The sequence below is a fragment of the Australozyma saopauloensis genome, chromosome 8 (genome assembly GCF_035610405.1).
Source record: "Australozyma saopauloensis chromosome 8, complete sequence".
NCBI lineage: Eukaryota > Fungi > Ascomycota > Pichiomycetes > Serinales > Metschnikowiaceae > Australozyma > Australozyma saopauloensis.
Window position 1 is genome coordinate 27,989 of NC_086138.1, and position 27,798 is coordinate 55,786.

The window sequence follows — 27,798 nt, forward strand, 5'->3', positions numbered from 1 at the left end:
AGCTTCGCATCCAGCTTCTAGATCTGGTTCAGCTTCAGCTTCAAGATCTGCCTCTGGTTCAGCTTCAGCTTCGCACCCTGCTTCTAGATCAGGTTCAGCTTCAGCTTCAAAATCTGCCTCTGGTTCAGCTTCAGCTTCGCATCCAGCTTCTAGATCTGGTTCCGCTTCTGCTTCTGCCTCTGGTTCAGCTTCAGCTTCGCATCCAGCTTCTAGATCTGGTTCCTTCTGCTTCTGCCTCTGGTTCTGCTTCGCACCCAGCTTCGAGATCAGGTTCTGGTTCTGCCTCTGGTTCTGCCTCTGCTTCGCACCCAGCTTCTAGATCTGGTTCAGCTCTGCTTCAAAATCTGCCTCTGGTTCAGCTTCAGCTTCGCACCCAGCTTCTAGATCAGGTTCTGCTTCTGCCTCTGCTTCGCTTCCTGCTTGCTTCTAGATCTGGTTCAGCTTCATTTTCAAAATCTGCTCTGGTTCAGCTTCAGCTTCGCATCCAGCTTCTAGATCTGGTTTCCGCTTCTGCTTCTAGATCTGGTTCTGGTTCTGCTGCTCTGCTTCGCACCCAGCTTCTAGATCTGGTTCCGCTTCTGCTTCAAGATCTGCCTCTGGTTCAGCTTCAGCTTCGCACCCTGCTTCTAGATCTGGTTCCGCTTCTGCTTCAAGATCTGCCTCTGGTTCTGCTTCAGCTTCAGCTTCGCACCCTTCTAGATCAGGTTCAGCTTCAGCTTCAAAATCTGCCTCTGGTTCAGCTTCAGCTTCGCATCCAGCTTCTAGATCTGGTTCCGCTTCTGCTTCTGCCTCTGGTTCAGCTTCAGCTTCGCATCCAGCTTCTAGATCTGGTTCCGCTTCTGCTTCTGCTCTGGTTCTGCTTCGCACCCCCAGCTTCGAGATCAGGTTCTGGTTCTGCCTCTGGTTCTGCCTCTGCTTCGCACCCAGCTTCTAGATCAGGTTCTGGTTCTGCCTCTGCTTCGCACCCTGCTTCTAGATCTGGTTCAGCTTCAGCTTCTAGATCTGGTTGGTTCTGCCTCTGCTTCGCCCAGCTTCTAGATCTGGTTCCGCTTCTGCTTCAAGATCTGCCTCTGGTTCAGCTTCAGCTTCGCACCCTGCTTCTAGATCTGGTTCCGCTTCTGCTTCAAGATCTGCCTCTGGTTCAGCTTCAGCTTCGCATCCAGCTTCTAGATCTGGTTCCGCTTCTGCTTCTGCCTCTGGTTCTGCTTCTCACCCAGCTTCTAGATCTGGTTCCGGTTCCGGTTCTGCCTCAGCTTCAAGATCTGGTTCCGGTTCCGCTTCTGCCAGCTTCAAGATCTGCCTCTGGTTCAGCTTCAGCTTCTCACTCTGCCTCTGGTTCAGCTTCTGCTTCTCACTCTGCCTCTAGATCAGCTTCTGCTTCTCACTCTGCCTCTAGATCAGGTTCAGCTTCAGCCTCTGCTCAGCTTCTGGTTCAGCAGCTCAGCCTCTGCCTCAGCTTCTGGTTCAGCTTCAGCCTCTGCCTCAGCTTCTGGTTCAGCTTCAGCCTCTGCCTCAGCTTCTGGTTCAGCTTCAGCCTCTGCCTCAGCTTCTGGTTCAGCTTCAGCCTCTGCCTCAGTTTCTGGTTCAGCTTCTAGATCTGGTTCCGCTTCTGCTTCTGCCTCAGGCTCCGCTTCTGCTTCTGCCTCAGGCTCCGCTTCTGCTTCTGCCTCAGGCTCCGCTTCTGCTTCTGCCTCAGGCTCCGCTTCTGCTTCTGCTTCAGGCTCCGCTTCTGCTTCTGCTTCAGGCTCCGCTTCTGCTTCTGCTTCAGGCTCCGCTTCTGCTTCTGCTTCAGGCTCCGCTTCTGCTTCTGCTTCAGGCTCCGCTTCTGCTTCTGCCTCAGGCTCCGCTTCTGCTTCTGCTTCAGGCTCCGCTTCTGCTTCTGCCTCAGGCTCCGCTTCTGCTTCTGCTTCAGGCTCCGCTTCTGCTTCTGCTTCAGGCTCTGCTTCTGCTTCTGCTTCAGGCTCTGCTTCTGCTTCTTACCCTGCTTCTGGATCGGATTCCGCTTCTGCTTCATCCCCAGCCTCTGGATCTGGTTCGGCTCCTGCTTCAAACTTAGATTCTGCTTCTAAGACAGATTCAACTTTCACTTCCAGCTTGGTTTTCCCAACCGTGAGACCCAGTGGAACTGACCTTGTATCTGTGACTAGCACCTCTTCAAGTTTTGACACCCCATTAACTTCAGTAGCTGCAATTGCTACCAGCAGATCCCGGCCATTGTCGTTCAGTGGAGTCAGCAATAGCACCATTTATTCTGCAGATTCTACTTCTATCTCAGTGCCTAACTCTGCTGAACAAAGTACTACTATTGTGAAGTCCACTTCTGTTGTTACCTTCACTTCTTGTATTGGAAGTCAATGTTCTACCATTGTTTCAACTCTTAATATCCAATCTATTACAACAGTCACAGTTCAACCAAGCCCAACTGGATCAGGTTCAGGTGTCCCCGGCGGTGCTCCAGGCTCAGGATCTGGCGCTCCAGGCTCTCAAGGTTCAGGCTCAAGTGTTCCAGGTGTTCCAGGCTCAGGTTCTCAAGGTTCAGGATCTGGTGCTCCGGGTTCTCAAGGTTCAGGATCTGGCGCTCCAGGCTCCCAAGGTTCGGGATCTGGCGCTCCAGGCTCTCAAGGTTCAGGATCTGGCGCTCCAGGCTCTCAAGGTTCGGGATCTGGCGCTCCAGGCTCTCAAGGTTCAGGATCCGGTTCTCCAGGCTCTCAAGGTTCAGGATCCGGTTCTCCAGGTTCTCAAGGTTCAGGATCCGGTTCTCCAGGCTCTGGTGCTCCAGGATCTCCAAGCTCCATTTCTGGTTTGCCATCTGCTGTTCCTACTGTGTCTGTGGGAAGCTCTGGTGCCCAACCAAAGCTCAGCCTTGCCTTGCTTTTCTTCTCACTGCTTCTCTTGTTGTAAGAGATAGCTTTGCTCTATGATACCCCTTCTACCCATTCTAAAACGTCACATTCTTCGATTCTTTCGTTCAGTATATAAAGGATTTTTATTTTGCTTTCTTCCGGATCTTCTTTTCGCTTCTAATAAATTACTTTTGATATTAACGACTGTAGCATTTTATCTTGTAGTTGCTAACTTTCATTCATGATTGATAATTCACAATTCGATAAAGTCATCTATTTGATTGCACTCAAGGCCTCATTTATGAGGATTGCAAATTTGAGATAGAAAATAGAACATCTCATTTTTTAGTCGTTCGCCTCTCACCCTATGTTGCTGCAACCTTTGATAATATTTGCTGGAGTGGGCGACGAGTAGTGGAATATTTCCTTTGCAGGCTTCAATGAGGCTTAAATCATCTTTGTAAATCCTAATTTGCGCACAAAGCCAGATGCCTCTAAGTTGGTTTTACCTAATCACGAGTATATCATGACAATTGTCAAATTTGAGCCATGACGAAGAGGACTGACAAAAATGAATTTAACAAGAACAAAGCGAAACAAAAGAACTCATCCAATTAAATAAGCCTTGCTAATCAAAATTTTATTGACGAACCCTCTTGCATTATAACGCCCTGCAGCTTCGTTTTTAGTTAACTCATAGTGAGTTACCGCTGGATATCCGAATTAACACTATCGAGATAGTTTTTGACCTACTAAGACAAATTGAATGAAAAATTCTGGATCGACGACGATAGTAAAACACAAAAGCTTCGGGCTGCAGTGCTGGGTCGAAAATGGCCCACCAGTGTCCCGTGATCGGATTAAAAGGCCAGGTTCGGATACACATACGGCTAACTACAGTCGATCATACAGAGCAACGAATACAAGTCTTGTAACGAAATTAACAATTGAGCGAAATAATCACCAGAGATGAGGATCAATTGAAAATTTTAAACCCTGAGAGCAAATATTATTTATACCCAATCATTACACGAAAAAATCAAGCAGATACTTGAAGCATGTAGTTATGGAATGCTCCTAACCGCGTTTTATCGAGTTAATACAACACTATCTGTTTCTGTCATCCTTCTGCCCGAATATGGCGTAGTAACCCCATCGCTAATGATTGCAACCTACTAAATTGGGACTGTCGTAGTAGCTCCACTGATGGTGTTCCTGCACCATCAAACTATCATGGTAAAGTTCAATCTTGCACCTAATTCACTTTTTGGCCGAGTATTATTTCGCCATATACTTATTTCGGGCTCCTCAGCTACCCGTTTCTTGTGTTCGCTAAGATGCGTTGTGCTTTTTCATAGTCGTCCCGGTAATATCAGGTACCATAATCAAGTACATCATGCAGGACCGGAGGGTTGGAATCTGGCTTGAAGTCCTTTGATTCGCTTGATTCCTGATAAGCCGCTCGATCAAGCTGCCTGACAAAACCCCCTTCCAGTTCCGCGCCGCGCTTCTTATCGGGCTGCTGGTACCTGTTTGAATTTGATACCACTGTCCATTGTGCCAGTGGTCATAACCACCCGCGCAGTCAATTGGAAATTGACGTGAAGCAATTCTTGGCAAGATTCCCTCAATTTTCCGAAGAAAGATCCCGCGAAAGACACAAATGAATAATTCGCAATATGCTCTTCAGCTCCAAATCAATTCTGTGAGTTTATCACAGGCAATACTCCACTTCCCCTGAACGGCTCTGTCACGTGACCGGCTTTATCTCTGCACTTCTTCGTTTTGCAACCATAACTTCTGAAGCCACAGCGAGACTGTAACCGAGCCTCAAAAGAGAAGATGATTTCGGTCCAAACAATAATAAGTGGGGAATGAATGAGGAATAGCCATGCAATGCCATCGGAACGTGTGGCTATTTGGCTATATTGTCGGGCTTGATGAACATACACACTGTAGAAAGTAAATAAATACCGGGCTCTCCACCTGATCTTGCAGCACAAAAAATAACACCTACACTCTCCAATGCTTAAAATCATCACTCTCCTTTCTATTCTTTCTTGTCTCGTAGATGGATTGATAATTCCATCTCAGAAAAGAGATAACCCAGTGCCTTTGAAACTCGACTTCACGGTTCAGAGAAAAGCCAATGGAACATCTCAGTTGAACAGACATATCATGAAAAGAGGCTCATATCCCGAGACCATCACTGACGTTGGTGATGTCAGCTACAACTTGAATGTATATCTTGGCTCAAACCAACAACCCTCTTACGTGATGATCGACACAGGTTCCTCTGATCTTTGGGTCACATCCCAAACTTATAGTGCCTCCTCTTCGTCGTCCTCTCAAGATACTGGTAACCCATTCAACATCCAGTATCTTGATGGAACATCGGAAAACGGCGAGTGGTACTTGGACACCTTGACCTTTGACCCTGGCAACCCACCCACAATCAATGACTTTCAGTTTGCGGTAATTCAGGGCAATGATCAGGGCGGCCAGGGAGTACTTGGCATTGGTGACAGGAACACCGAGTCTTCCAATACTCCGTACAACAATTTGCCTTGGGCATTGGCAAACAATGGTATTACCCCCAAGGCTTCCTATTCCTTGTTTTTGGGTCCTGATGGTGGGCAGGGATCGCTCATCTTCGGAGGCATCGACACCGACAAGTACCTGGGAACTTTGCAGAAATATCCTATTGATACCGCGAGTGGCCCAGGATTGTTTGTGAATGTCGCATCAATTTCTGTCGACGGGAAATCATTTTCGTCCAATCAACCTTACCTTTTGGATTCTGGTACCTCTTTGGGCTTAGTCCAACAAGACGTTCAGGATTACTTGGACGAAATATTCAAGCCAACTTTAGTGAAACAAGGAGATATCACTTACCGTCAAGTGAGCTGCGACCAACCAACAGACAAGTATATTAAATTCAACTTCGGTGAGAATACTATTGCCTTGTCGTATGCCGATGCCATTGAAAATGATGGAAGTGGGCAATGTTTGTTGGGATTCACTTCCTACGACAATAACAATATCCTTGGTGATGTCTTCTTGAGAAAGGCTTATGTGTACTATGATCTTACTGACCAGAGCATCTCCATTGCCCAGGCACTGTACTCCGATTCTTCCAATATCATTAGCGCTTAGAAGAAAGAATACATGAAATGTATCGTACGAAATGTAAGGGAGGAGCCCATTTTTTTGATCAATGATTAGAAGAGCTGTACGTTTTTTAAAGTGAGTTATTCGGAGATCCCCGACCCCATCGCAGAATCACTTCTTCGTGGAATAGGTGTGAGGAAGGACAACTAAATTTGACCGACGAATGAGAACAAAGCCCCACCGACAAAAAAAAAACTCATTTATCGAAAGACATCCTAAGGCTCACATACGTTTCACTCAATGAAAAGAACTCAAACCGTCAAATCCGTCATCAAAATTACTCGCCGTGCATACCCGTGCCAAGACCAAGTTGTTCCCCCTATTACAAGATTCGGATTAATGATACACCGAGCGAGAATCAATTTCCTCTTATCAAAATCTGGAGCTCCCAAACATCAAAAAAGCGCCGGCCAAGTAGTTTGAATTCTATGCGAGAAAAAATCGCGCCCTCGATGCCCTGGAATTTGGGCGTGAGGAAGTCCTCGGAGTCCCTTGAGAAAGTCCGAACCCAACCTCGAAAGGTCCGCACAGTCCAAGAAATCGCACGAAACAGAAATCCATGATAAACGTGTTCTCCTCATTATGTCTATCCATACTCCTCATTTTCTATCCAAAGCAATTAATTGGGTTTAGTAATACATAAATCACCGAGAATGATATGGACATTGATCTCCGCCATAATTAAGAAACGAAATTCTAGAAACACAATAATCAAGAAAAAAAGAGTGTGGTGGCGCTTGCTATCCAGTCCCCGATTAGGATTCCCCATCTTTGCACCCTTTAGCTTCGATTGTCAAGGCGGAGCAAACAACACAAGAAACATACACGGAACTGGCGAGGTACAGGAACCAAGGTAAATTGAAGTTGCATTTTGAATCTTCCATCGTCAACGTTCACAATGATTGGTGATTTGCCCCACTATCGTAGACCCGGGACTGCGGCCTGCAGAAAGACAGCAGATAAGAAAGTCCAACCCTTTCAAACTGAGTATACTTACCAAACGAACACGGCGCTTTCATCGTTATGAGAGGGGCGTACGTGGGACGTGGAGGGACAGTCACCGTTGGGCGGACTTAAGCGCACATTCAAGAATTTGCTTGGTATCGATTGAAACAGATCGATGATCAGTTTTAAAATATTTTACACCCAATTTACAATATCAGCCTGCAACAGCACATTACTTTCTGTCTTTTTTTTTATTATTGGGGAATATCTACTGCACGTTGGGAAATCGCCGCCGGTTTTATTCGTCAGTAGCGCGTGCTCCATACAGTCCAATAACCCAAATTGGAGGAAAAGCCAAGGTCAGACCAATCCGGCCAAAGTGATCGAGAGTCCGTAATGCTAGGCGTGTTTTTCCCGCGCAGCACAAAATTTCCCCAGAATTGCGCCTCCACTTTTTTCTTTTACGCGCCCCGCTTTTGTGGGGTTTGTCAATCTCGGACCTGCACCTGTGCTCTCTAAGGTAAGACTTGCGAACTTTAAATTGGTTGCAAATCTCGCTCAAGTTGTCTTTTTTTTTTTCTCTGTATCGCGCTGCTCTTTTCTGCTGCTGTAAGAGTTTATCAAATCTTCACAGCCCTTGAATAGATTGCTGATTTTGAGCTGGCTCTCATCGTCTTCGCATCATATACTTATTGCTGTTGGTACTGCTTGTGCTCGTAATTTTGCAGCCAATTCTTACCCCAAATATCCAATACAATGTCAGACCAATTTGACAAACCAAAGGCAGTCCATGTTGAGACCGTCGAGCTGGGGTCGCAAGAAAGCCTCCCAAATTTTGATCATATTGATGAGAAAAAATTGGTGCGCAAGGTGGACCTCCGTCTTCTCCCGTTGTTCATTGTGTTGTACCTCTTGTCGTTTTTAGACAGAGGAAACATTGGAAATGCCAAAATCGAAGGTTTGGCCGAGGACTTGAATCTCAAGGGCAACCAATACAACATGTGTCTCACCATCTTTTTCATCTTCTACGCTTCCATGGAGGTTCCTTGCAACATGATCTTGAAGAGAACTCCCCCACGGATCTTCATCCCAACCACTGTCGTTCTTTTCGCAATTGTCATGATTTGTATGGGTACGGTCAGAAACTATGCTCAGCTCTTGGCTACCAGAGCCTTGTTGGGAATGTTCGAGGCCGCTCTATTCCCAGGTATCTCATACATCTTGTCCATGTACTACAAGAAGAATGAGTTGTTGATCAGACAGGCTATTTTCTTCTCTGCTGCTTCTATGGCTGGTGCATTTTCGGGTCTTTTGGCTGCCGCTATCTCAAAAATGGACGGCGTGGGTGGTTACGAAGGCTGGAGATGGATTTTCATTTTAGAGGGTTTGGTAACACTTATTGCTGGACTCTTGGCTTACATTTGGTTCCCACAGTTCCCTAAGGACGCTGATTTTTTGACTGAAGAAGAGCGTGCTTATGTGATTCACAGAGTCCAATACTCATCCAACGGTTCTCATGCTGTTGACGAGAGCAACGAGAAGGCCGTGCAATTGCCAATGGGTGAAGACAATTCCAACGACAGAAAGTGGGTCTATGCTGTATTCAAGGATTGGCAATGTTGGTGTCAGCTCATGACTTACATGGGTATTTTGCTTCCTTTGTACGGTCTTTCTCTCTTCACTCCTACCATCATTAAGAGTTTGGGCTACACTCGTACCAAATCTCAATTGATGAGTGTTCCAATCTATATTGTTGCTGCTCTATTGTCCATTGTACAAGGTTTTGCTTCCGACAGAACGGGTGTGCGTTCTCCATTCTTGGTGTTTAACTACATCTGTATGGCTGTCGGTTACATTATCTGTATCGTTTTGAACCCTAAGAAGAACCCTACCGGAATTTACGTTGCCATTTACATTTCTGCCATTGGTATTTACCCAGCCATTCCTTTGAACATTGTGTGGAACGCTAACAACTTGTCAGGTACATACAAGAGAGCTGTTGGTATTGCATTCCAAATTGGTTGTGCTAACTTCTCTGGTGCATTTGTTTCCAACTTTTACAGGACACAAGACGCTCCTGCTTTCCGTTTCGGCCACACCCTTGTTCTTGTGTTCATTGGCATTGGCGGTTGTTTCTTGGCTGCGTTGATTGTGGGCTACAACCTCTCTAACAAGAAGAGGAGAGTTGCTATGGCTAGAGGTGACTACAATGGAGTCACTGACGAGGAGTTCCTCAAGATGGGTGACAAAAGTCCTTTGTTCATCTACAGACTTTAGATGTGATACGAATATACGAATTTCAATGATGTCAGAGGTTACAAAGCGTAAAATTTACTTTTTTGAAGCTCAAGTTTCACTGGTGTTAACTAAATTACAGTGTTACCTCTAGATTTTCGAGTCAAGAATAATGATCTATCTGTTGACGCCAGAATAAGACACAGCGAATGAGAAGCTCTGGATAACGACGTAGACGAGATGTAGACGAGATGTAGACGAGCTGTAGACGAGTAGTAGACGAGTAGTAGACGAGTAGTAGACGAGCCCGCTGCTTACCCGAGCTCAACCGAGAAATCGTTTCGGGATATAAATGAGCTAGCCACAGTCAATTTTATAGTGCAACTAACAAAGGTTTTCACACTCAAGTATTAAGTGAGTAAGCAGACCATCAAACATGAATGATCAACCTAGCAACTAAAGCTAGATTTCACGTTCTAGAGACAACGACTCTCGAGTCAATGTCGCAATTTTGGTTAAGTCGCTAAAGGCATCGGAGGAAAATTAGATTATTACGATTTTTTTTCCAAGAATGCTTTTGCTAGCATTTTTCAATGGAACCATCAGTTTGAGTTCGTGTATTATCTTGAGCTTTTAACCGCCGTGCAGCAGACCTCCACAGTACTTCCTCGGCATCAGTGGAAGAGCCGAACAGTCAGAACTCTTCGCTCAAATATCAATGATTTCAGACTTTTTCAAGTCCAAGATAACAACCACCTTTGCAAAACACCCCGTCAAGGTCAAATATGGTCATGAATCGCTACCATTGGACAAGCTAGTGGCCAAGACCGTCCCAGAACTAACTAATGGAGCCAGTTTTATGGTCAATCCGCTCTTTTCAAGTGGCCATTCGCAGACAGCGTATACAGCTGTGAATCGCTTTGACGATGTGGATCAGGTTTACTATATGCGCCGCATTTTACGAATCGAATCGGACTCAAAATCATACGAGGTAGAGGGAGAGAAAATGCCCTATGATCGCTGGCAGGGCAAATCCACCATTGCCCTTGATTATGTGGTGGACAAGAAACTCTGCGTAGGAAGCCAGGAGGTTAACCGGCCCGAAAGCCAGGTGAGAGCGCTCTTGCCCAGAACAGAGTACTTGGATTTGTCCTTAGAGCAGGGATTACTCGATAACGACCGCCCGTTGGTGATTGCGCTCCACGGGCTCGCTGGCGGCTCATATGAGTCGTATTTGCGTGCTTTCATGCTGGAGGTTACGGGTCCCAAGTATGGATTTGATGGAATGGTGTTGAATGCTAGAGGCTGTGCCCACCACACTATCACTTCGCCGCAGCTCTTCTGTGGTCTTTGGACGAACGATTTGCGTTACGTCATAAACGAGCACATCAGCAAGAAATGGCCCAATAAACAGATCTTCTTGGTTGGATTTTCCCTAGGCGCGGCAATCGTATCCAACTACTTGGGTCAAGAGGGCGACCACGTCTACAAGAACATAAAGGCTGCGGCTTCCATGGGCTGCCCATGGGATTTTCCCCAATCATCGACTGCGTTGGTCGAGACTTATTTGGGAAGCAAGGTCTATTCGCCAGCTATGTGTAAGAATCTTTTGCGCCTCCTCGATCATCACTACGATTCTTCACTTCATGTCGAAGAAATCATCTCAGACTACAAGAAGAATCCAGAAAAATTCAAGCTTCAAAATCTTCGCGATTTCGACGAGGCTTTCACGTCAAAGCTCTTTGGATTTAATTGTGCAGAGGAATACTATAGACACGCTTCACCATCACAAAGACTTCTTAATGTGCGCGTGCCGTTATTCATATTTAGTTCTAAAGATGATCCAATCGTTGGTTCCAAGAGCATGCCTCATACTGAGGTAAGCATGAATCCATTCGTGTACATGATTGAGACATCTGTTGGCGGACACTTGGGATGGTTCAATGCACGTCTCCAGCGCTGGTATCCAAAACCATTGTCGGCACTTTTCACGGCTATGGCCAACAGTACCATTGAATCAGTTCCTAAGGAGTACTTGCACAAGGCATCGGATGGAAATTGGAAACATGACAGGATCATCCAGTAAGCCAAAAATATTCTACGAAGCAACATAAATTAATTCTGATGAAGCGGCTTTCTTGCTACAGCTCGCATCATGACAATCATATTAATAGCCTATGTAAGTTAGTTGTGTGACCGTGAACCAAAAGTCGAGTAAGAGGAGTCTGAAGTGCTTTACTAAAATGGCGTTGCCAAGTTGTTTTCAGTAAAAAATGGGATAAGGTTGTGTTTTTCTGTGATCCTTACTCTGAATGATGCGTTTTTTGCTACCACATGGGGTGGTAACTGGCGACTTCAGCTCCCCTGGTGGAGTACAAAACTGTTCGTTGTACTCCACCGGATCATGGAAAAAATGACACTTCACGAGTTGATCTTGCAACTCGTAAAGTGATATGCGGTGGTTGGGATTGAGCTCGAAAATTAGATTGAGCAAGTGATTGAACTGCTGCAGAATGGGCAAGATTGTCCGGAGAACCAGCCGGTCGTTCAAAACATAATTAGCAAACACTTCTTGTCTATCATTGATGTTGGCAATTGGCCAAGGGTTTCTGGAGCACGATATGTTAATGAAAAGAACGCCTAGCGACCAGATATCACCAGCAAGGGTCGGAAAAAGCTTTTGGTTCAGCTCTGAAGTTGCTTGTGGATTATCAGGAAATTCATCCATATCTACCAACGATTTGACTAGTCTATTGGTGTTGAAATTGACAATTCTTTCGGGCGCCATGTAGAAACTCAGTCCACGACAGGCATTACAACAAATCAAGTTATTAGTCATTGCAAGTCCGAAATCTATGAGGCTTACACGAAGCTCGGAATAATCGACAATATCTTGCGCAGTCAAAGGAGAGTTTCTACCGTTATCCTGTCTTTGAGGCCGCCTGTAGCTCGGATCATAAGTTACCATGACGTTTTCAGGCTTCATATCGCAGTGATAGACACCTTTTTCTGCACAAAAGGTAATGGCTTGTATGAGTTGAACCATGCAATTTTTCATGAGCAATTCTTTATTTTGGTGGATGGGGGGACACTGGAAGATCTGATCATCGATTATCTGACCAAAGAGATCTCCCTGAGGGTAGTAGTCCATAAGGGTCACTATGGCAAATTTCTCTAATAACAAGACATGATGTATGGACACGATATTGGGATGATCATGTACTAGTAGGTGGATGGCTATCTCTCTAAGAAATGGACATGCATGACCGTCTCGTCTGACGGCCTCCAAATTGAGCTCGTTGGATCTAACATGCATTCCAGGTTCTGCTGGCTTTGGAGGAAAATATAAAGAGTGTTCTTGCTCGTATGGCGGTGTTTGGGGCCTTTTACAGAGTAGCTCGTGGTCCTGCGGTGACTCCGGCGGCGGATTGACGGTACCATGCGAGTAGAAATAGTTGTGGATAGCATCTTCTATCATTTTTTTATTGTTGGTGGTCGACAGACGGGCGGGGGGTGGAGGAGTGGTAAGAACCATCTTAGCCGCATACTGATGACCAGTCTGTTGATCGTGCACCAAGTATATGAGACCATAGGTTCCAGCACCAATTTTTTTCAATAGTTGGAATCTGTTGTTGATGATGTATCCATTCAAGTTATCAGGGCTGCGTAGTCGCCTCGGTTTGGATCCCGAGTCGAGGATAGGAACAATATGAAGACTCATTGGACGCGCTGGCGAGGCATATACCTAATATGGCGACTCACTGGAGTTGCTTTTGATGAATTTGGCGTTTGCCAAGTGTTAAAGGGGCGTTTCGGACTTTAGGTTCAATGACCAATTGACGTAAATGTTACCAGATGGGCCACGATCAAATGCCCAAGTCTTGATTATTCGAGAAGAACTACGAGAATTGTGTCTTGTGTTCAATGCTTTCCACTCGAATTTCGGGTTATATGGGAATTCCTTGGTTCAATGGCTGCTTATGTTTTGACCAATTGCGTCTGACGTTTCGTTCTTTTCAAGGTTTTTCGTCTGTAATCGTTTCGAAAATCTGTTTCTTTCTGTTGTGTCCTCGCTCAATTTTTAATAGGCAAGTCTCTTGTGTTGTTTGTAAGGTATAAATAGTGGCTTCGATGTAGACTCCAAAAAGAAGCGTGTGAAGATTCGGTTACAGGCGCGTCGACGCCATATATTGGTAGGAAGAAACCGGAAGCAGATTGCGTGACTAGATGGGAACTTTTGGCACAAAAAAACAGAGGATAATGGGTGCAAAAGCGATCACCCCATTTTTAGGAGGCACTGCAGACACAAGACTATATAGCGGAATTACGATACTTTGGAGGGCCACATACCAGAATTGGTCTCTATATACAGTGATTTCCTGCAGAATCGTCCGATTGCCTGGCCATCTCGTTCGTGAGCAACTCCATTGTGGCCTGTTGGTCATTGGGAGTTAGGAACTCCAAAGCCCGAGGGACGGATTCCGAGGTCCATTCAGATCCAATATCTATGGTAAAATATGGGGTATGGAAGGGTTTGGGTGCGCAATTTGAACTTTATTCGGGAAAATTAGCTGCTTTTAATTTGCTTTTCAAGTGGTTAACCGTAGCACTATAAAATGTTTTGGAAGAGATCTATGAAATGGAAATTCAAATCGATCATGTTTGGGGGAACGAATTGAATTTTAGTTTTTTCCACAAATTATGTCATTTGTCACTCCTTGATGGCTGCAAATCCTGTAAGTGCATTCACGTCTCTGACCTCGGTCACAGCGATATACGACGGGTATTTCTAGTTTTTTTTTGGGCAACATCGCGCAATCTGATCGATTAGATAAGCCATTTATTGTCGCAATTGTAGTTATATTGGCGACGCCATGAACAGCCATAGTGTCTAAGTACAACCAAACGAGATCAGATATCTGGATGCTCTTGTAGAAACGCTCTTGTATTGACAATATAATTATAAGAAATGGTGCATAGTCTTTTTCTAAATCTTGCGTCTTTTTCTACCTCGATAAGTGAGTGAAGTAATGGGTTGCAAGAATAGAGGAGTTGTCTTCTTTAAATCGCCAACTAGTGGCTGTGTTTTTTTCCTTTGAGAGTCAACTGACTCAGTTGAGCCTCTTCTCGAGCTGGTTTTGGATGAATACCTTGACCTTGGAGGCGACAATGGGGTTACAATTGGACTTTTCGCCCCACATCTCTTTTTGCAGCTTGGAAACTCAATTTTGTTTAATGTGACGTCCTGATTTGTGTTCGAAGAGTTGGGCGTTGGTATTCCGTGCCGCATCGCTGACCCAGAATCTTGTGTTGGTTTCAATACACACAAATGTGGTGGAAGCTTGGATAGAACGAAGGAGGGTTTGTAGGGATTCTCCCAATTGTTCTTGGCACCCAGCTCAGAAGCAGTTTTCGTATCAACTAGCCCGAGTACTGACACTCCATCGTTCACAAACTTCTGGAACTCTTTGGGTCCTGGCGTATTCTGAATGAATTTTTCGAAGCCTTTTTTGTCTGTTTGCAGTCTATGCATGTCGAACGTCCTTCCAAGCTGAGAGTTATAGCTGAAATTGACTGGTGCTAAACTCTCCAAATAAGAAAATCTGGCTGACCTGCCGATTAAGTCTTCATTTGTTTTCGGTTTCATGTCATTGGTCGCACCAACATTCAAAGCAGCCTTATAGTACTGGCTACCATGACTAGAAATGATCTCTGTTTCAGGTTGCATCTCAGCTGAGAAACGAGATGATCTATTTTTCAAGTAAGCAGTCAGAGAAGCATATACAATTCGAGGATGAGCAACAAAATTTCCGTTCAAGTATTGGCCATGTGGGTAGTGCACTGTATTGTTGGTTCCCGGCAGTATCTTCTTTTCATGTCCCGAGGATTGGGAGGAATGCACATTCGACCGCCATACATCACCTTGAGCAGACAGAGACACATGGAATCGTCTCGTTATTCTTGAAAATAAATGTCCATTTTGCTCATATGCATCTCTACCGTACTTATCCATGGACTTTTGGCCCGACCACGGTCCAGTATATGGCTGAACTAAGAATGTGGACTCTTCAAAATATGTTTTAAACATCATTGGAGGGATTATGAATGTTTTTGAAGATCTACAACGCCAACAATGGCATGTAGGTGGAATTCTCAGTATCTCCAGTGGGAATGCATCTACCACCGCCCCTGGGACTCCCACCTGAGCTACCGAGACATAAGGATGTCTACATTCCGGATGAGTGGGCACAGATGTGATTTCAAGTACTGGTTTCATACTGTATGTCTACGAATTGCTACAAGTGTACCCTTCTTTACGTCCAGAAACCGGCGTGAGAATTTAGCCAAGATGAAGAGTATAAGAAGAGAAATGAATAGAAAGAAATCACGAAAAGTGCGGATTTCATAAGGTTTTTATAGACGATGGACAGCTAGACCTTGTTCTGTCCATAGTGCATAATGGCAAAAATTTACGAACCAGATCATCAGAATGACCGCTTTGTTCAGGACAAAAGAATTGATCCAATGATAGACCACCTTGGGTGCCTTAAATTTCTCAGTGTTACCTGAAAAGGAAACTCTGGCGCCCACCGATTTCGAGAATTCATGATTTGGCGGGCTTCATCCTGCACTCTCAAAGTTACCCTGCAGGCATGGGAACTCGATTACTTTGAATTCCACGAACTGAGACCATTTTTTGTTGGTCAAAGGGGAATTCATTTGAAAGCGGATATTAACTCCAGCTCAAATGTGCTTCCAGAATCGCGTTTGCTGGTGTTGAGAGACAGTTATAGACAAAATACACAAAAATGACGGACGGCAGGCAGTATGGTTTCTGCCATATAGGTGTTTCAGAATGTCATATAATATTTTGGGAATCACATTGAGGAATCACGCCCAATCGTCCTGGAAGTCAATAAAAGAGGCTCATCCTGCTATATTCTGTCTCTATAGCCATAAAAAAATGATACTCAATGAAAAATTAACCATTAAAAGAGAGAATTTCACTCTTCGGAGACTCAAAGACAAAGTCAAGATGTTTTACAAACTCAAAATGGCTAAATGGATTGACGCGTGGAGGCCAGACAATGATGCAAAAGAAAAAGTTCTTCTTTGCCAGGTCGAGGATGACTCGTCGGGGCCTTTCCATATTCCTCCGCCACCAATGACATATTGTTCATACTTACCTAGTCTTCTTTTGCAACCATGCGAAATTGGAAAAGCAGACGAGTATGGTTTTAGCCTTCCCCTCGATTTTCCATCGGTTTTATCAGAGGCATGGCCGAAAGCGGCACGCCTGAATCATGTCCGCTGGAACCCCAAAACAATATTTCAAGTCAGCCTGACCAAATTCGTGGGCAAAGAACAGTACACAACCTTATTTGTGGCTACCGATTATGCCTCCCATCGAGTGAAGAGGGAGGAGGTCAAGGAGGAGCTAGTTTTGATGGATGGTTTAGGACCCATTCGAAGCCACCTTATTTGTTTGGAAACCCATCCTGTAAGGCCATTTCAATTCAAGCTTGTCAATACTATGTTCAAGCTGTCCACTGAAACGCCTGAGGTTGAGTTGTACTTCCTGTACAAGATTTTGGAGAATTTGGGCCAGCCTTCACTCTCAATGACAGACTTCGAGACTAAGTGGTATGCTTCTTTCGACTGTATGTCCGATATTTTCTTCCCCTCGGCCTCTTCGACGCACGTAACGTTTCTCACTTTGCCTCAATATCACGAGCCATTTGCTGATAAATTGCTCAGAAACATTCCAGTGCCTAAAGATGGAGATCTCAGTGCCGTGGTTTGGGACCATGAGTTCTTTTTGTATCACTTTGCGCTTCGTCTCCCAAGGACGTTTGGCAGCAGAATGTTGAGCGTCCTTCAAGAAGGGTTTGACAAGTTGTTTGATATGGCCAATGAATTGGTTGGGCTCATTCTAATGGACCGCTTTAGATACGACTTCTGTATGACCACCGAGTGGATGATGCTTGTGCCTCGGAAGCCTGTGAGAGGATCAAGGTTCTTGGAATTCGAGGGCTTCAACTCTTTAGGCTTGTTTAGGTGCAAAAGGGATTACGAAATGGCGTATATCTCTCAGCAGGACTGGTTGACAAGCCAACTCATCACCAGTTATTACTGGGGTCCTGAATTAGACGAGGATGAGTGTGTGATCCAGAATGATGAGCACACATTGGAAGATACTATCTGTGTGAATTTTGACTCTCTGGGTTTACCTTTGCCTTTGCTCTGAGACTTCGAAGTTGGTGTAAAACAAATAAGCTTCTAAAGCGCGTTGCACTTCTAGAGGAGAAGTGACATTTGGCGCTGCCAAAACGAGACCTCAAACCCGGTGATTTTCTTCTTGCCCTCTTTTTTCTTTCTACACTACTTGATTTTTCCGGTCGACCATTTTATACCTAAATGCTCTGGCTTCTTTCGATCCGGCCCAGGAAAGGAGTGGAGATTCCAATTCTGAGGCTCCACAAAGCTTGGGCTCAATTATAGGCTTTGTTTCTCAGATCCAGAAGTTTTGGAAGTATTATCCTGAGTATCAATACATCTTACTTTTCTTTAAAATTCGAACCAGGTAAATGGAGCTGTTCTTGACACTGAGAACGAATAAAAAACTTGTAGAATAGCCAGAAAAGGTGCAAAAAATACTTCTGGCTTCAGTGAACTAAGTCCGATACACTTTCGAATCAGTGGTGGTTCAGACTCCTTGCCTCGTTGAAAGGGAGTAGAAAAAAATAACGAGGCATACCAAACGGAGTAGCAACGGTTTGCTTAGTGTCAAAACAAAAATAGACCTCACAAACTATGAATTGGACTACAGTTTGCAAACGCTCTGACTCTTTGATGATAAGTTGTTTTGTGGAATATTTTTCAAACGGCGGCCTGAAGTGACAGATGGCACGGCTAAAGTCGTCAATTGCATGATAATCGCCCAATATTAAAAACGAAGATAATGGAAACGCAGAACCTACATATCCAATCAACAGAACAAAAAATATATAACAAAATTCAAAACTTAATTTCAGAATTGGATCAAATTTACTAATACATTTCCCTCGTGCCTTACTAGATTCTTGCCCATTCGTACTCACTGTGAGCCCCGTTTTGAAATGTCGCCATAACCAGTCATGGCCCGGAAAACTCTATCCATTGATGCCGCTGCCTATATGCGAACATTATCTATCAAACAAATCAAATTATTTCAGTGAAACTGTTTTGCTCAGTGCATCAAGTTGTTCACATGCAGTTCAATTTCCCCCTTTGGCAGTATATGCAGCAAACCTTCCCAATTGCGTAATTGCAACGTTCAGGAAACAGAGCTCTTATCTTTCATGGCTCACAACCACTTGCTGAATTTCTTCGCTCTATAGCTTGTTTGCTAACCGTGTATACCGAGGACGTTGACTATTGCGGGGTGTGTTTAACATGTGGATCTATTGTAGTACCTTTCACTATGCGGGAACTGTAGGTGGATACTTTTTTTTCTATCCAAAATTTTCAATTTAAAGATCTGAAATGGCCAAACGGTTCTCGAGTTTCGAGGATCTCATGGGCGCTGAGGAAGTGGCTCCAAACGTATACATATCTAAACATCCTCTACCTCGAGGACGCTCAAAATCTTGGAATGGATATCTTGGAAGCGTGGTAGGTCAAGCAGTATTGGCGGCTGTTTCCAGTTCGGGGCCAGGATTTAGTCCAAATTCCGTCCACTCGCTGTTTTTGAAGCCCATATCGATGGAGTCCGAGGTGACATGGAAAGTGGTCGAAACGGCAACAGGAAAGACTTTCTGTCACAGAAATGTCAAGGCTTACCAGCGGAACGACTTGGTTTACATGGCGAATGTTTCTCTCACCAGAAAAAATTGTTACAGCTCGATAGATGCGGAGTACACGGCATACGTGGAAAGACTTAGAGAAAGAAGACTTCTACAAAGCCAAAGAGACAGAGTCGAGCACGAGCAGGATATCGATGACGATAACGAAGATGAAAAGGTCATTTCGAAGCCATTTTACTTTGAGACACCCTATCCTGATGTGTTGAAGAAGGTTAATCTCGAGAAGTCAAACATGAGTTCAGTATTGAAGCACCAACTTTCTTCTAAGGACATATCAATTGAGGTCATTGAAGCAAATGAACAGACAGACGAAGCAGAATCTGTTTTGCCTCGTATCAACTGTTTTGCCAGGTTGGGGCAAAATTCCAAAATCGATAATCACGCCTTTCAATTTGTTGCACTCGCGGTGCTACTGGATATCAGTATGTTCAGTAACCTCCAGAAAAACAAATCAATGTCATCGTCTAAATTTTTTGCCGGAAGTGTTAACTCGTCGTTAAATCAAACATTGTACATCCATGACACCAACTTTGATTGCACCCATTGGTTCGGATACTCTGTCAAACAGGCGCGGAGTGTCAATGACAGGATAATACTAGAAGCGGAAATTTTTAACGACGAAGGTTTTCACGTTGCCACGGTCATTCAGGAAGGACACATTGGCGCCAAGAACCTGGACAGGACCATGAAGCTTTAGATACAACTCACGACACTCAACAAATAACCGCCGCGAACAGAGGAGTATTTCCACCCGAAGCGCATCTCTCATGTTTGATTTGATGTGTGGAAGAGTCCAAAGATGGGACTGCTGAGTTGTTCATTCTGAGCCATGCGAATAAGCGCCAATCATATACGAGAAGAGAAAACAGCTCTCAAGAGCAGAGCGCAAATTCAAGAGAAATCTTTAGTTTGTACCCAAACAAATTCCCGCATAAAAATACACGGCAGGACTACGATTGGCCAAGGTAAAAGGTCACGACATGCGTCGTAGACTAAAAAGAAAATACCAGACTGAAATCGGCCATCCCCAGTGTTGATTCCATGCAGAATATTTTTCAATGGGCCAACATCACATCCTATTGTCGATGTTTTCCGGAATGCGGCGTACATCTCCGATGAAAAAGAACCACTACGAGCCGCACAGGCAACGCCATACGAAAGGCTTTCTTCGCGCCAGAGCGATCACGATTTTCAAAAGCGTATTTGCTGATTCCAAAGAATTTCTTATATCCGCGTGCCGTAATTTGAGCTGCTTACCCCTGCCAGGTTAGTCGAGTAAATAAGTGTATTATCAAGCAAAATTTTGTAGATCAATTTCCGCCCCGGCAATTGATACACAATAAAGAATAAAAGTCTTTCTGCCTACTACGCCCCCACCCTATTTTGCGCTTCTCGAACTCTAACGTGCCTGATAGAACAGCCTGAGCATTAATCGTTTTGCAGATCCATATGCCTCAGTGACTACCCGTTTTGTCGATTTCGCCTGTGTAGTCGCCCTTGGCTTGTGTGCATCTAAAAAAAGGAAAGAATTCTCCAGCATCCTGAGTATACCTGTACCAAGGCCCTGGGCTTCAGGACACCCATTTTAGTAATGAAGCCCAGGGCAGGAAAAACGCCTCGTATGTGTGCTAACTCCGCCAATCCCAGCGAACATAGCAAAACCCTTCATCGGCATGAGCAAAAAGACTTTCGACAGCTCAAGAGTAGCATTTGCAGCATTTTAGACTCGTATAGGTTTTGTATCATGATGGTGGGGAGTTCGCCTATTGTTGCGTCTTTTTAAGTGATTGGACCGCGCCTATTTACGCGCTGCACTGTCAACAGGAAGACTAATGGTCACAGGTCGGCTTACACACACACACTCAAAAGCGCACTTTCAATTGTTACGAAAACGCAATCAACAAGCCTCTGATTCACCACCCGCCGCCCAAGCATTATGTCCTTTGTGTTTACGTGTGCGAGCCGGCACGTGGCAAGACAATGCTGGACAGATGCCTGCAGCCTGCATGATGGCGGAGACATAAAGTTGACGTACGAGGACATACAGTGCTGTTATACGAACCTTAAAAAAACGACATCAGGAACCGATTGCCGGAAGTTATATCTTCCGGTGAAGATAAGCGCTTCACACCTTAGCTGTGTTCTCGGGCTACTGGATCGTTCGTCTGCCGATGGTGTGCGGACAATCCCCTGTGAATAGCCCCCTTGGGTAGTACTCGGTGACGCGCCGTCAGGAGCCCCGATGACACGCACGACAGTTAGAAGCCCACTCTAAACTGGCAACCATGCATGTCGGAGAACAACAAAAAGTGGTTAAAATGCTCACATGCAAACCAGACGTCATAGTTCAATGAATGTTGCACTCGGTTCAAGGATTGAAGCCTTGGGGCATGCCGGATTCTTTGGCAATTCTTGGAAGGGGAAAGGTTTCTCTCGTGTCGAGAATCCGGCCAACTCTAAAGCTGGATGTGCAACTGCCGCCGGATCGGCATTAAGAACTCGCCGACTGTTTCACTGAGTCTGGATCCAACTATTTTTGACTGTGATTGCGCCTCCGATACGCCCATGTGGGACATCCTGTTTCCCGTCTCGTGTCGAAACTGGGTGTCCAAGGACTGCGGTTAGGAGACTGGGCGTATTCACGGCGGCTAACCATGACATTCGCCCAATCTGTCCACAGTCGTCCCGAACAGTTAATCCATGGAATGTTCATTGATTGTTCAACTTCCGACGACCTCCAGTACAGGAGCATTGGAAATATAAAACATATTAATCTCGCTGGGATCGCACTCCTAGGCACTTTTGTGCATTTTTTGGTTCCTTTCTCCATCTGTATAGTACCCTTCAATTTGACAACAGAGCGTCGAAAAATACTTTAGATCGCGATTCATCGATCATCATCTCATCTGGTTTCTGCTCCACTTCAGTTTTAACATTTTTTTTTCCATCCGTTTTGTTTAGCATACCATCACATCCGTTTTTTTTGCTCAGAACTTCTGAAGTCATCTTCGCAAGATTTAAGCTTTGTGTCTCGCTAAGACCTGCCTATCTCATCCCAAAGACATAACCATCCCCGGATTACAACCAGGCAATGGCGGATTCCAATTCCAGCCCTGGGTTGGAGATTCCTACCCACAAGCCAATCGTGGGATGTCGTTTCTATGTGGACACAATTGTGGAAAATGAAGAGAATTCTTCCAATGAGGAGCTCTCTGTGCGTCACGAACTGGGGGAAGCTCTGGCTGACAATTCCTTTGACGCTGAAGTGAGGCCTCTGCTACGGCAAGAAAATCTTTACTCTTATGACATTCAAAGCTCCTGTCTTCGCTGCACGAAGCTAGACACCCTGCTCAAAGTTCATCGATGCATATTCTTTGGCTCCATGGAAAGTGTCAAATACCACGAATTCAATTATCCTGACCAGTTTGCTCCTGGCGGAGAAATTGAAATCGATGCCTCGTGTGACACCAGCTGCATAGTTATTCAGAACAAACCACGACACGGCATTGATGCCGACTTCAGCAGTTTGAATTTACTAAAACTTGTCTATGAAATTAAATGGACTTCTTCTTTGACCTGGGATCAACACCCACGTCTCATTGCACAGGATTACGATCTCTTCTATTGTGAAGTGCCAGAAGAAGATGGCATCATACGAGATGTCTGGCGAACCGAAGCTTCCGATGTCGAGTCTGTTCTTCTTGTTTTAAAGAAACCTGGTGTTTCTAAGAAGGAGAGTACAGGAAAAGTGAAAAGTGACGTCGATAACGACATTGGTAGCGATACGAACGCTGAGAGAGGGCTACCACTCACTTTATTATCACAATTCTCGCCGTTGGGTGATAACTATTTGATTATCGGAAAAGTTGAAGTATCAAACAAATTGCTTTTTGTGCGTTGCTTGTCTCCATTTTTGTTTTTGTCAACTATATGGAAGTTGAAGCATGATGCCTTTATGGCCAAACAGCACTACAGAGACATCCCCACTATGGACCAAGAAGAGACAGATGACAAGTTACATTCTCCTGATCTGGTGTTTCTCGGTGAGGCTGTCTACTTTCCCAATTCTAAGAATAATGATGAATCCGTCAACATAAATTGTAGTGGAGCGGACGGCCTTTCTGAAATGACTACGAAATCTACAATGTTTCCTGCTGAAGTTCATCTGGTCTTGTCATCATCTATGAAGGTAGAAGCATTGCTGAATGACACCAACCAACTTGACCCAGGCGGCATGAATGGCAGCACAATTTCTGAATTACCATCAAAAATTTCAACGCTACACCCCATCTCGCAGAATCCTAATTCTGCAGCTCCAGAGCTGGCTATGGGACAAACTTTCAAGGTCAAGAGATCAAAGCTAGTTAGTGTGTCCCGAGAGTTTAACAAAGAGAACCGCCACAACAACAATAGCCTGGCTTACATGATCTTCGACTTCCATGCAATTCGTTACTTCGCCGGCCATCTGGATGCTTTCTCGCGTTTCGAAATTCCCATGAATGAAATGGATCTGAGCTTCGACACTCTGAGTCTCGTCAAAATTGAAAACAATCAAGAGACAATATCGACGACGTTTATAACTGAAACTCCGGGACCTGTAAAACTTCACACATCGCAACCGGTTAGCAAAGATCTGCAAGGATCGACGTTAGACTTGTCGGGGAAAAGAGAAATATCGATCCCAATTGAAGAAAGCAGTGAGGCTCGTGAGGCTCGTGAAGTTAGAACTACAATCGCCTCTATTTGTCAAAACTTCCAATTTCTTCGGATGTTCGATGATCTAAAGAATACTCTCACGTATCGGGTATTTTACCATCCTGATACAGATTCTATAATCTTCAGCATCTTTAAAGAGAACCTTCGACCAATGATTGCTTCAAGCATGTCAGACCAGGCCATTAATCTTGCCACGTGCTTCAACAAGTTTTCCGTGAGCGAGAACAAGAAAGGGAAGACCAAGGATATATTTGTTATGAGCGATCTCTCCAAGTTGAAGGCAAGACTGGAGAAGAAGCTCAGAAAAAAACTTCCAAAACAATCAAGCAATCCCGATATACACACAGCTCGGTACGAAGAACATGATGACCATGGCGACCATGAAGAAAATGAAAGATCGGATACATCTCCCAAAAAGCCCAGGCAACAATCTCTGCTGTCGGAAACTCAACTTGCTAATAAGAGATTTCAGTCTCTTCAATCTTCCGGCCATGATTCATCTTATATGGCTGGTGATGTGAAATTGCGCTCAGCCAAGAGAACCAGCTTCCAAGCGAAATTTCAAATGGTTAGGAGAGAGAAGGCGTTGGAGTCCGTGTGTAATACGAGATCTAGTACCATCACATATGAACAATCTGAAGAATATCCATTTCCTCCTCTGCTTCAAGAAAATCTAGCAGATCAGTCGATCGTGCTGGAGGGCTTCGACAACAACCAAGCTTTGATGGGCGGGTATTTGGATTCTGGAACTTTTGCCGATTTTACTTTCAATTCTAACTTAGCCCAACCTGATCATGTTGTTGCTCAAAGTGTCCCTCCCGAACTGAGTACCCCTGGCTTCTTCAACTTGGGGTCCACTGAGGAAAGTGATCTTTCATTGATGACATCGCAGACATTAGTATCGCAGAACATGAGCAGATCGTCGTCTGGTCTCAAAAGATCGTATGAAAATTCAGAGTTCATGGCTCCATTGGATAATCCGAGCGAAAATGGTAGCTCTTTTACTTTGCCGGGTCCTACCACTGACTCTTATGATAATTCATTGGGAACAGCTTACAACTGGAACAATGAGAACCATATTAGTGCCAACCATAGCAACTGGACGCATCTTCAAGCTGTAGATCCGTTGTATTCTCCTAGAGATGTTGGAAACAGTTTCTTGGGTCTCAACTACAATAGTTCCCAGCCCATCGACGTTTTCTCCTTATTCAAGACTCGTCTTAGCTGTGCTCTTCCAGACGGCCAATGTGACAATTTGGGCACTATACGTGGCAGATATTCTTCATACATGGATATGGTGGCATCGGAGCCATGCTTCCACACGAACCCTGATACTGCGCAACTCAAGCAAAGACGGGATTCTCATGCGGCTGATTGTAATTTTTTAAATGCATCGCGAGAGTTCAATGCCTCGTTTACCAACTCAGAAACTCGTCTCGATAGTCTCCATTTTGGAAAACTTGTTGACCACACAATTGAGCAACCAAATGATGACGGACTCGACCAGACCGAAAAAAGAGCCAACTCATGTATTGATTTCACCGAGGATTTTCTGCCACCAGACCACCATAGTGTGAAAGGACCGTCTCCCGGAAGTTTTAAAAGTTCTTCTTCTGCTGAACCCGATCTGGGATATACCGCCGAGTTTACTCCCTGAATACGGCGTGAAATACCTGCAATCACGAACAACGAATTTTAGACATTTCCCCAATTGCCACTTTTCTTGCCAATCTCAACCTTTATCATCATTTCCTTACATTTCCTTCTCTCTTTGATAGATACCCTCTAGTCAAAGCCAAAACACACGAAAAATTTAAACAAAATTCGGAAAGGAGTATTGATGCTCCACAGGCTACATATGTTATTTTGGACCACAGGTGGTCCGCTCTAGCTAATACACGTTTTAGATATATTTATGGCTTAGATGGACCGCTCTAACTAATAAACGTTCTAGATATATTTATGGCTTAGATAGTGAGTTATCACTTGTTGAAGAAAATAAATGTCTTGTACGGTTTACCTCATGCTTGGGAAGTTTCTGATGTTTTCATGCTAATTATCTTTGGGTATGAGATTTAGCAGATGAAAGGAAGTACTAATGAGGGAAATTTCAGCAGGATCGGTAGGCAAACACACTTATCAGAATACCAGTTGGATTTTGAGTCTTATCGCTTTCTTTTCTGTGATTCTCACCAAGTGGTCTTCATCATTCGTCTTGATTTATCTTCAGAAGAACCACTATAGCGTGGAGGGGGAATAGAAATCATTATAAAAAAGGACGTATACTCATTTTAAATGTCTTTTCTATTATTGCGATTGATTTATACCAACCTTTTAATCGAAAGTCTACGTATCTACGTACTGGTCCGGATCTAACACTGAAGCTGGTGAAAAACATTTAACAAAGGGTCCAAAACCAAACTAAAATCAAAGAATCAAGAATATCAAACAATCAGTAGTTTATTGGAATTATCTTTCCCTTTGTCTGTCAACTCGCCATCTTACCCCATATTTGCGATGTATTATACACCTATTTCACCAAAACTCAACTTTCAAGCCCGGTGCTGATGACCCTTCTCTGACGAATTATATAAAGACACAATTTCTGTCATGTATCTTCGACTACATGGCTACTATAGTCGCGGCCGGCTTCGAATATCGAACACTACCAGAATTTTTCACTCCTCATCTAAGCTTTCCAAAACAGTGGCCCCGAGCCCGAAAGACTCACAGGAATTCTCAAATCCAATTATCGGTGACTCAAAGAACACTGTGGTTTTTTCAGATCTGGAAGATTCGCAATTCTCATCATATTGTCATGACTCTACATGTTCTGATCCAACCTCGGCCAAATTCACACAATCCAACAACAACTCGCATATTAATACCTCGAAGCATACCACACATGTACATAGCCAGCTGCATCAGCTGCACTTCACTAGTAATAGGGCCCTTGATGGGCAGAATCTGACGTTCTGTCAAAAAGACAACTTGCACACCAGACCTCCAAGATTATCGGAGATGATCTACGGCTTTTTTAAGCGAGAATCAGAGAATCTAGTCGAGAAGATTGACATTAATAGCAAGCTCCTGGATGAAATAGATTACTCACTGATTGACCCTTCGCTAAGGCTGAAGTTAAACAATCAACTCGATAATTACAACCGATTTGTGATTCTTCTCAACCAGCATCCATTAACTGTGCCATGTTCATTGATTCTACGCCTATATTCGCTGCTTTCAACCGTCATTCCCTCAGATAGACAGGCGCTATTGAGGATGCTCGTGCATCACCAGTCATGGAACGACTTCTGGCGTGTAGCTTTAGCAGAAACCCCCACTCTCACTGATATCGAAGATGTTACTGAACTCTTGTATTCGGAGCTCGAGAGTTGCAATAGTGTTGGGATGGGGCTTTGGTGCTCACTTCAAGCAGCTCATAAGAATATAGACAACGTCAGCCTATTTCTGTCCCTTTGTGAGTGTCTAGCCTATAGATTCAATGTTGAACTCGCCGAAATAGAGAATTTCTGTGTGGTTTCCGACTCAAAAATTGACCGAAACTCTGTTTCACTTGTATCAGACCCAGATCAACAAACTGCTATTGTTCTCGCAAATTTGCAAGAACTAATTGACGATTCTAGAGTACAGTTCGACCAAATTCGGAAGTATCTATTGGAGCACACATTTGTCTTCTACACGAGGGGGTTCGTTAGTGAGGTCCTCAGAATGACAAATGAAGATGCAATGGTAGACTTTATCGTGAGGCGGCCGCATTTAAAGTTAAACGAACTGGATCTATACGTCCTCTGGCAAAAGTGTAATGGTATGTTGCCACATGCTGGACTAAGGCATTTGAACAGAGAACTTCAAAGAGGCACTCGGATCTCCGAAACAGTTAAAAACTCATTCATGTCCAAAACTCAGGACCCACATATTCAATTGGCTCTTACCAGTAAGCTCTATGCATCTATGAATTCAGACGAGCTCGCTGTAAAAATACCATTGTATTTGAGCACATCCGATGGAATTAGGGTGTTGAA

General features: G+C 44.4%; 8 protein-coding genes across 8 annotated transcripts; 6 read left to right on the forward strand and 2 right to left on the reverse strand.

Moving 5' to 3' along the window:
• Positions 1-4,868: 4,868 nt before the first annotated feature.
• On the forward strand, positions 4,869-5,999 carry PUMCH_005173 (uncharacterized protein; the record flags this gene model as incomplete). The annotated part of the gene is made up of 1 exon (XM_063024079.1): positions 4,869-5,999. The coding sequence occupies one exon, from the start codon at positions 4,869-4,871 to the stop codon at positions 5,997-5,999; it is 1,131 nt and encodes a 376-aa protein (XP_062880149.1).
• A 1,716-nt stretch (positions 6,000-7,715) lies between these two features.
• PUMCH_005174 (uncharacterized protein) lies at positions 7,716-9,236 on the forward strand (the record flags this gene model as incomplete). The annotated part of the gene is made up of 1 exon (XM_063024080.1): positions 7,716-9,236. One exon carries the CDS (start codon positions 7,716-7,718, stop codon positions 9,234-9,236), a length of 1,521 nt encoding a protein of 506 aa, XP_062880150.1.
• A 676-nt stretch (positions 9,237-9,912) lies between these two features.
• PUMCH_005175 (uncharacterized protein) lies at positions 9,913-11,280 on the forward strand (the record flags this gene model as incomplete). The annotated part of the gene is made up of 1 exon (XM_063024081.1): positions 9,913-11,280. The coding sequence occupies one exon, from the start codon at positions 9,913-9,915 to the stop codon at positions 11,278-11,280; it is 1,368 nt and encodes a 455-aa protein (XP_062880151.1).
• A 177-nt stretch (positions 11,281-11,457) lies between these two features.
• On the reverse strand, positions 11,458-12,915 carry PUMCH_005176 (uncharacterized protein; the record flags this gene model as incomplete). The annotated part of the gene is made up of 1 exon (XM_063024082.1): positions 11,458-12,915. The coding sequence occupies one exon, from the start codon at positions 12,913-12,915 to the stop codon at positions 11,458-11,460; it is 1,458 nt and encodes a 485-aa protein (XP_062880152.1).
• Positions 12,916-14,181: 1,266 nt separating this feature from the next.
• PUMCH_005177 (uncharacterized protein) lies at positions 14,182-15,471 on the reverse strand (the record flags this gene model as incomplete). Its single annotated transcript, XM_063024083.1, has 1 exon — positions 14,182-15,471. The coding sequence occupies one exon, from the start codon at positions 15,469-15,471 to the stop codon at positions 14,182-14,184; it is 1,290 nt and encodes a 429-aa protein (XP_062880153.1).
• Positions 15,472-16,050: 579 nt separating this feature from the next.
• On the forward strand, positions 16,051-17,442 carry PUMCH_005178 (uncharacterized protein; the record flags this gene model as incomplete). Its single annotated transcript, XM_063024084.1, has 1 exon — positions 16,051-17,442. One exon carries the CDS (start codon positions 16,051-16,053, stop codon positions 17,440-17,442), a length of 1,392 nt encoding a protein of 463 aa, XP_062880154.1.
• A 1,277-nt stretch (positions 17,443-18,719) lies between these two features.
• On the forward strand, positions 18,720-19,736 carry PUMCH_005179 (uncharacterized protein; the record flags this gene model as incomplete). The annotated part of the gene is made up of 1 exon (XM_063024085.1): positions 18,720-19,736. One exon carries the CDS (start codon positions 18,720-18,722, stop codon positions 19,734-19,736), a length of 1,017 nt encoding a protein of 338 aa, XP_062880155.1.
• Positions 19,737-22,130: 2,394 nt separating this feature from the next.
• Positions 22,131-25,412, forward strand: PUMCH_005180 (uncharacterized protein; the record flags this gene model as incomplete). The annotated part of the gene is made up of 1 exon (XM_063024086.1): positions 22,131-25,412. One exon carries the CDS (start codon positions 22,131-22,133, stop codon positions 25,410-25,412), a length of 3,282 nt encoding a protein of 1,093 aa, XP_062880156.1.
• Between the last annotated feature and the right edge of the window lie 2,386 nt (positions 25,413-27,798).